Source organism: Quercus robur, chromosome 11 (assembly GCF_932294415.1).
Source record: "Quercus robur chromosome 11, dhQueRobu3.1, whole genome shotgun sequence".
Lineage (NCBI taxonomy): Eukaryota > Viridiplantae > Streptophyta > Magnoliopsida > Fagales > Fagaceae > Quercus > Quercus robur.
The window spans coordinates 28,801,202-28,809,188 of record NC_065544.1 but is presented as its reverse complement, the minus strand read 5'-3'; the positions used below and the strand labels follow the sequence as shown (position 1 = coordinate 28,809,188).

The 7,987-nt window shown below is 35.8% G+C and overlaps 1 protein-coding gene across 5 annotated transcripts; it reads left to right on the top strand.

Annotated features, from left to right (window-relative positions):
- The first annotated feature begins 2,178 nt into the window (after positions 1-2,178).
- Positions 2,179-5,982, top strand: LOC126706433 (uncharacterized). 5 transcript variants are annotated; one of them, XM_050405884.1, is made up of 10 exons: positions 2,184-2,501; positions 2,911-2,975; positions 3,079-3,140; positions 3,235-4,299; positions 4,399-4,474; positions 4,573-4,695; positions 4,782-4,892; positions 4,978-5,073; positions 5,214-5,419; positions 5,515-5,982. In XM_050405884.1, the coding sequence occupies exons 1-10, from the start codon at positions 2,201-2,203 to the stop codon at positions 5,783-5,785; spliced, it is 2,376 nt and encodes a 791-aa protein (XP_050261841.1). In that variant the 5' UTR covers positions 2,184-2,200; the 3' UTR covers positions 5,786-5,982. The 5 variants fall into 5 exon arrangements, with proteins under 5 accessions (XP_050261844.1, XP_050261841.1, XP_050261840.1 ...); XM_050405883.1 differs by having other exon boundaries at positions 4,782-4,901; XM_050405887.1 differs by lacking the exon at positions 5,515-5,982 and having other exon boundaries at positions 2,179-2,501; positions 4,782-4,901; positions 4,978-5,097; positions 5,214-5,317.
- Positions 5,983-7,987: the final 2,005 nt, after the last annotated feature.

The following is a 7,987-nucleotide window of genomic DNA, read 5'->3' as shown; positions in this document are numbered from 1 at the left end:
TATGGTGGGTTTGTTTTGAATTGTGTTTTGGGTTGTGGAGGATGTGGTGGTTGTGTGGTGGTGGCTGTTGGTTGTTTGCAGCAGTGTGGTGGCTGTTGATTGTGATTGATGAGTTGTAAATATTATTTTAATGTGTAGGAAATATTATTTTAATGTATAGAATTGTATGATAAAACATCTGATAAATGAGATGTTGTAAAATGATGTGGTAAAATAATAAAGTAGGTCTTTGATATGGCAAAATAGCATAATTTTTGCCACATCTACTGTGGATGCTCTTACCAGATTTTCCAGGTCCCATTCAAGCTTTTCAAATTTTCAACAATAGTAAATTAACATTATCAAAAGATAAGAATTTTGTAAGATTTAGAAGTTAAAAAAGAAAAGAAAAGAAAAGAATAATAATAATTATACTTTTATGAATATCCAAATCAGAAATTAAGAAACAAGCAAAGTGTCTAATGGGAATTAAAAATTAGAAATTTTGTTCTATATATATATAAGATGGAGAGATATTACTATACTTTAAGATTTTCAAACAATAATGAAAAGTTTTAAAACTAAGTACTATTGTAATAAGCTACTGTATTTCACTGCTCTCTCCCCTAAACATTGCACTGTCGAAGTGTGAACTGTGAAGTGTGGTCCCGGGATTAAAAACACTGGCCTCAGTTGAGTCCAAAAGAGTAAAGCTCGGAAAGGTGTAGCCATTTTGGCTGGGTCTCTAACGTCATTATCTGAATGTGAAAGTGAAACATGCTTAAAAAAAAAAAAAAAAAGAATGTGAAACATCTCATAGGTCAACATTCTTTAAACAATTCACCACGAGTGATTTCAGAAAAAACACCGTGGGTTTTTTTTTTTTTAATTTTTTTAATTTTTACAAACAGTGGAAACTCGGGCCCTGAGCATATAAGGCAGGCCCTAACACCATTTGCTACAAGAGCCATTAATTAAGCTTGAAATTTCTATCAAAAAAGAAAAAGAAAAAAGCTTGATATTCTTTTTAGAAAAATCCATTGAATCCAACATGATTTATAGTGTTGGGGAATTTGATAATTGAAACAAATATTATTTGAATTGGTAACCCCCAAAATAGAAAAAAGAAAACTTAAAAATTCCCTATGTTTTCTTGACTAATTATTATTTTTGATTAAAAGTTAGAAGTCCAAAGTTAAGTTATCACGCAATAACAAATACCTTTAATTTTTTTTATCCGATTTTTTTAATGTTATCCTAGACAATATGTAAATTGTCATATAAAATTTATAACAAGAAAAAAAAATTTCATCCATCGTACTATTGGTGAATGGTGTTTTTAGGATATCTCATGGATGGTGAGTAAAATAGTCTATGCATAGTGTTTTCAGGACATCTCATAGATAGGGAGTAAAATAGTTTAATTTTTAGAGTTGTAAATGAATCAATCCGTTCATAAAAAGCCCAAACTTGACTTAATAAAATGCTTATTCATGTTTGTATGTTTATTAGCAAAAAACCAAACCTGAGCTTTAATTTTAAGCTTGTTTAATAAACGAACTGAGTCCAAGCAAAAAATATTATTCATGAACATGCTTGTTAACAATAAGGCTAAAAAAGAAACAAATCAAGCTGATGTTGGTTTATGTACTTTGTAATAAGTTTGACATGAGTTTGAACAATTAACTCATATATTACTAAACCTTTAGTTAATTGAGCATTGAGATTAATTGTCCAAACCAAATAGGCCTGATAATCATATTATACTTGGTATGAGTTTGATAATATACTTGTCAAGCTAAATTTGAATATTCAATATTTAATAAAACTCGGTTCATTTACAACCCTAAGTCTAATCAAAAAGCCTTTAAAGTTAAAATGCAAATCATCATTAAGTAGATGGCATAGGATGAAAATATATTGAATCTAAAAACATTTTTTATTTTATTTTAAATCCAAGTAAAATACACTGCTGGGCTTGGGCTTGGGTTTGTAGTGGAGCTCTTGGTCAAGTAGGCTAGTAGGGCGGCCAGCTAAGAGATCCGGTTAGATGGGGTCGGGGCAATCCAGAAGAGAGGTGAAATGACGAAAACGCCCATAAAATGCCGTTTCTCTGACCAACCTGTCCGAATCTTAAAAAAAAAAAAAAAAAAGTTCTTTTTTTTTTCTCCAACGGCTACTTCCCCACAAGAAATTTAAAACTCTTCCTCTTCTCCTCGGGATGCCAATCTCCCAGAGTCAAGACCCAAACCTAGAGAGTGCCACTCACTCAACTCAAAACACACTCCTCTTCTCCACGACTTTCTCTAAACCTAGCTCTCTCTCTGTTTCAATGGAGGAACCACAGGCAATTATAATGCAGATCAACGGTGATGAAGAAGAAGAATGCTGCGGCAGCGGAGGCGGAGGAGGAGGAGACGAGTTCTACGAGATGATCGAGGCGCCGAAGTTCGTTGACCTCACCAAACCCGATCACTACCGCCCCGACCACGACGATCGCTTCTGGTTCTGCTTACGTGTCGGTCTGTCACTTTTCTTAACTCTCTACTCATCTCAAAGCTTTGAAAATTTTATATGACTTACCCAAATTAGTTAGTTCTTATTTACTACAAGTAGATAAAAGTACCGTTATGCTTCAAAAAAGTGATTTTTAAGAACTGGGTATGACCAAATAAGCTAAAATAAGATTATGAACCAAATGAACAGCTGAAATTGACTTGTTCCCCAAAGACTTTCTAATGGGGTTTCCTGGTTATGTTGAAATTAACCAATCCCACATTGTGCAAGGCCTTATCATCCATTTTTAATAGCTTAATTTAGTGCTTAGTGTTCTTTTAATGGAATTTGATTTGACTTTTGAGCTCAATATGTCTCACAATTTTTACTCAATTTGACTTGAGTTGCGCTATGTTTATGTTAATTGTGTCTTAGGATGTGACCGGAAGCATGAGGAAGAAATCGATTCTGAAGCCATCTACAAAAATTTTGTTCTCCGGGTTAGTCCTTCGTTTTTTGTTCAGTTTTTAATTCTTCCTCAAAAGTGGTTCTATTGTCGGATCTAAGTTAGAGCTTAGAGATGATGGCTTTTTAATTATACAGGTCATGGCAGCAAGAAGTCCCAATATACGCCTTCGAAAAGCCCTAAATAGAAGAGCCCCAAGGTACATAAATATATAGACAAGCACCAATTTAGTTGTTAACTATTTCGATTTTTGCACTTGGGCTTTTAACATGTTTCTCTTTTTATTTTTTTAGTGCAAATGTGAAATGCCCACATACGGCTCCCCCGAAATCATCCAAGTCTAGAATATCAAGATTAGCCATCATGTCTTCAATTTCTCAAAAAGTGGTTGAGACCAAATTGAAAGCCAGGCCACCTGCTAAGCTCAATGCAACCCCAAATTTAAAGGCAAAGCAATCTTCTAATGTGGCTAAGGCTCTTACTACTCCAAGGAATCGTAAGCCCCTCTCAAATCCTAATACATTTAGAAGTGTTCGGAACCCAAAAGCAACATCAATTGCTGTGCCAAAGAATAGAGTCATAGCAAAGGCTTTAGTCTTTAACTCACCAAAGAAAGCAGTAAAGGCAAAGCCTTTTTCAGAATTGAATACTTCTGTGAGAACAATGTGTGCAGCAATGAAGAAGCTTGAGATCACCAGTGGAAAGAAGCAAGTATTAGGCTATAACAAACCACTGCCTAGAGATGCTTCAAGAAAGCCATTAAGAGGACGAGAAGTTAAAAGTCGGGTTTTCAATTCCTTGCATTCTCACAGCTGCAAGGTCCCAGAAGCCAAATCTTCAAGAACCTTGAAGAGAAAGAACGATGAAATAGGCAAACAACCCTATCATGATCATGTGCCCCGTGAAGGGGATGATTCTAGTGACATGGATATAGACGAGAAATCAAGGGGTGGTTCTTTTGAAGGGTGCTCTGCATCAGGTACTTCTAATAGCAGTGAAGAAAATGGGCGTGAAGAGTGTTTGAAAACTGTGGAATCACAGAAAGGTGAGAATTCAGTTGATGTTTTCTCAGATTCCTCAAGAGGTGACAATATTGCCCTATCAAGTTCCGAAGAGAGGGATTCAGTAGAGAAAGATGTTCCCGACTCCCAATCTCTTAGTGGAGCAGCTGAAGGGACCAGTGAAAGAAGTGATTGTGAGGAGAAAGTAAAATCAAGTTCAGGGAAAAGGGAAGTCCATGAAGTCAAGGAAAGCGACGATAAGGAAAATGCTCTCCTGACCTGTGATGATACAAAAAATGACTGTGAAGTCATAGATATTGATGACAAGGAAAATGCTTTAGCATCAGATGTTAACAGGTATTGAACTTGAGCATTCTAAATTTCTTGTTATCATGATGGTCTTTTTTTTTCTTGCAGCTCATGTATCAACAATGTTTTTGTGTGAAATGACTGCAGGGTGCAGAATCAGAATAATGGCCACCGTGAAAGGATAACTCTGGGGAAGCATGAGACTTCAAAAGTTTCACAAAAGGTTGTCTCTTATTAGCACATCATATTTATTTTTGTTACATCTACTTCTAGAAAAACTGTTCATCATAGTCTCATTTCCTTACTTAAAAAATGATGCAGGTTAACCGAGTAACAGGTAAGACTTTAAAAGACAGTTCCATCTCTGCTGCCACCATTGCACAAGGGGTGAAGTATAGGAAACCAAAGCCCACAAATCCCAAGCCTTTTAGGCTAAGAACTGATGTATGTGAACTTTTTCAGCCCTGTTTTGTTTAAATAAACAGTAACAGTATTTTCCTTCACATCTGATGCCAATTAAGTTATTTTAGGAAAGAAGGATTCTTAAGGAAGCAAACTTGGAGAAAAAACTCGCACCCCTGAAAGAAATTACAACAGCTCCAAGGCCTCTTGTTAGAAACTCAGAAAGAATGCATCAGAATGTAATCCTAGTAAGCTTGTTTATTTACTATGTTTCCCCCTCATTATGGGGATTCTTTGTTTCTGACACCTCTAAATTGATCTCAGAAAAATGAAAAATCCCATGGAATAAGTGAACGTGTGTATGATATGCGTGAAGGTGGTGAAAAGAAAGTAAAAAGAATAACAAAAGATGATCAATCTGTAAGCCTCTAATACATAAAGAAAGTAAATAGAAGAAAAAATCATGTCCCACTTACTACTCTTCGAAGTTAGTTTATTTTATTTTATTTATTTATTTTTTATTTTATGTTGAGACTAAAATCTATAGTGACAATATACAGATAAGGATTGGAAGTACTTGCATCAAGGCTACAAAAGTAGATGTGAAACGAAAATCATCTCCTACACATAGACGAATTGTTTCTACATACCAGAAAGCCAACCTTCCTACTTCACTGGTGGAACATGGAGCAGCTCAAAAATTGAAGGACAGCTTAAAAAAGACTAAATCACCAATGATGCAACAAAAACTTGCAAAGCCTGGAGGGTAAGTTGTAAGCTATATCAAATTTCCAGTCCTTCATGTCTTAAATTTATGTGGACTTCTGAGATAAATTTAGCTGAGTTCTCTTTCTCTTGCAGAGCTACGTCAAGCAGGAAAGAAATGGTTTCCCGCATGACATCTGGTCAACTCAGTGTGATTAAAGAAACCTCATCAACAGTTTTAACACCCAAACAAGAGGCAAAGCCATATGAGAGTGGTGCTTCCCCAGGAACTAAAGCTTCTACTCAAACTACTTCACGGTCATTGTCACGGGGAAGAAGGCCTCTAACCATTCCAAAGGAGCCAAATTTTCATAGCATCCATGTGCCCAAGAGCTGCACAAGGAAAGGTGATTCCCATCAAATTTAACTTTTTGAGGGTATGATATCCTGTGTTGTTCAATAACATCATTGAATTGTATTTTCTTGTTTAAATTTTACTGTCTCCTGCTTTTAGGAATTGGTTCATTTAAGCAAATGTGTGTATGTTGTAACATTTGAGATTCAGAAATGATTAGTATTTAATTATTTATTCATTTAAAAAGAGAGAGACAATTTGATTGATTATTTTCCTACATCTATGTTTTGACATATTTCTTTTATTGACGTGGGGGGGGGGGGGGGGGGGGGACATTTGAATAACACAGTCAATATTTAAATAAATGTTTTGAGGTATCTTTTCCAATTCATGAAGGACACATGGAGTCTGCTTTTTTATTTTTCCTGAAAATATCAATGGATAAAATACATGAAAGTAGCCTGAATCGACAAAGGTGATAAGAGAAGAGAAATATAGAAAACACAGTTTCACTGCACCTATAATGAATTTTCTTTCAGATTACTGATACCTATAAAAATATCAAGTATTTTCCCTAAACTTATATCACTCAAGTGGCAGTACCTCGCCTAATGTTTAAGACTAAGTATTTAATCTTCTAATGTCACTGAAGTGGAGATGCCTCCCCTAATGCTTAACTTTATTTATCTTCTAATGTCATTTTCCAAAAATATGTTTTTTGAAAAATTGTTGGCAGTGGGTGAACTTAAAAATGAGTTCAAAATGTTTTTTAGTGTTTGATACGCACATAAAATTCATAACATTTCTTGTATAATTCAAAAAATGACGAACAGAAAATCTATAACATTTCTTGTATAATTCAAAAAATGAAAAGGAAACTATAAAAATGGCATCATATTCTAGAAAATAAAAGTGGAAAACAACCTCTTGGAAATAAGCCAAATTTAAGGTTTTCTAATGATCAACTTTTAGTTTCCTTTGATCCCTATTTTCTCATGCTAAACAACTAGAAAACTCGAAACTATATAAAACAAAGTTTTCCATTGAAACAAACTAAGCATTTTTTGGATGGAACACAGGAGCAATTTTTTTTTTTTTTTTTTTTTTTTTTTTGGGGATAGAAAGGAAGATTTCATTAAACACTAAACAGAAACAAAACGGTCATAGGCCACCCTGGCAGAATCAAGACTCAATGCAAGGAAACTTCCACCGGGGGGTCTAAGAAAATTACAAAGTCTTGGGAGAGCAAATCTCCTCTTCTAGCAAGCGCATTTATTCGCCTCGCGATAACAATGATTAATTTGGACTCTAGGAATATTTCCTAACTCAGTTTTACAATCACTTACAAGAGCATCAATGCAGTTTCGGTGGCCATCTGATTTTTGCAGAAGATCAACTATAAGCTTGGCATCCAATTCAATGATCACAGCAGGAAGCTTGAGAGCTATGCATAATCTGAGACCATCGTGTAAAGCCCATAGTTCCGCAAGTTCCGCAGCCACGCTAGTCGAAAACCCCACATTCCTAGCATAACCTTTCAGCCACTCTCCCTTATCATTTCGGATTAAACCTCCACCACCCGCCTTCCTCGGATTACCAAGCGAAGAGCCATCTGAGTTAAGCTTGAACCAGGTAGGAGGAGGAAATTGCCAACTGATTGCAATCTGCCTTCGGGTTGAGGTCTGTTTTGCATTGATACCAATATAGGCAAATTCCGTTGCTTTTGCAAGTACATCAGACTTTAGATTTCGCTGCCCATTCTCATGTCTAAACACCACACTGTTCCTATTCAGCCATAGAGTCCGTATACAAAAACAAAATATGATTCCCCATCTAATATCCAAATTAAGGGAAGTGTTAAAGTTGCAGCAATTTTGCCTAAGCCATTCTAAGGAGTTTAAACCAAAGAAAATAGATTCAGCCATAAGAGGAGATAAAGAGCTCCAAAGATTGCGAGCAACATGGCAATCTCTAAGGACATGTAAAATGGACTCTAAACCATCCATACCTCTTGCTGCAAGAACAGTGCTGACCGGAATGCTTTTGTAAAAGCATTGCCACACAAAACACTTTATTTTTGGGATAGTGGAGGCCTTCCAAATCCAGTCCCCATCAAAGCAACATATGTAGTGTCCTTCCTCATCCAAACTTGCAAGTTTATAAGCTTCTTTCAATTCAAAAATCCCACTCGGAGAAGAAGACCAGGTGATGCGGTCCACATTACATGCATAAAAGGAAATGGAGGTAGCCTTAATTTCTGAGATCAGCTTGTTA

What these genes read in the sequence shown, in the direction of transcription:
- LOC126706433 (XM_050405883.1), top strand. Translation starts at nt 2,201, where the DNA reads ATGCCAATCTCCCAGAGTCAAGACCCAAACCTAGAGAGTGCCACTCAC. An exon ending in CTGGTTCTGCTTACGTGTCG is followed by an intron (nt 2,502 to 2,910) that starts GTCTGTCACTTT and finishes ATTGTGTCTTAG; the next exon opens with GATGTGACCGGAAGCATGAG. An exon ending in CTAAATAGAAGAGCCCCAAG is followed by an intron (nt 3,141 to 3,234) that starts GTACATAAATAT and finishes TTATTTTTTTAG; the next exon opens with TGCAAATGTGAAATGCCCAC.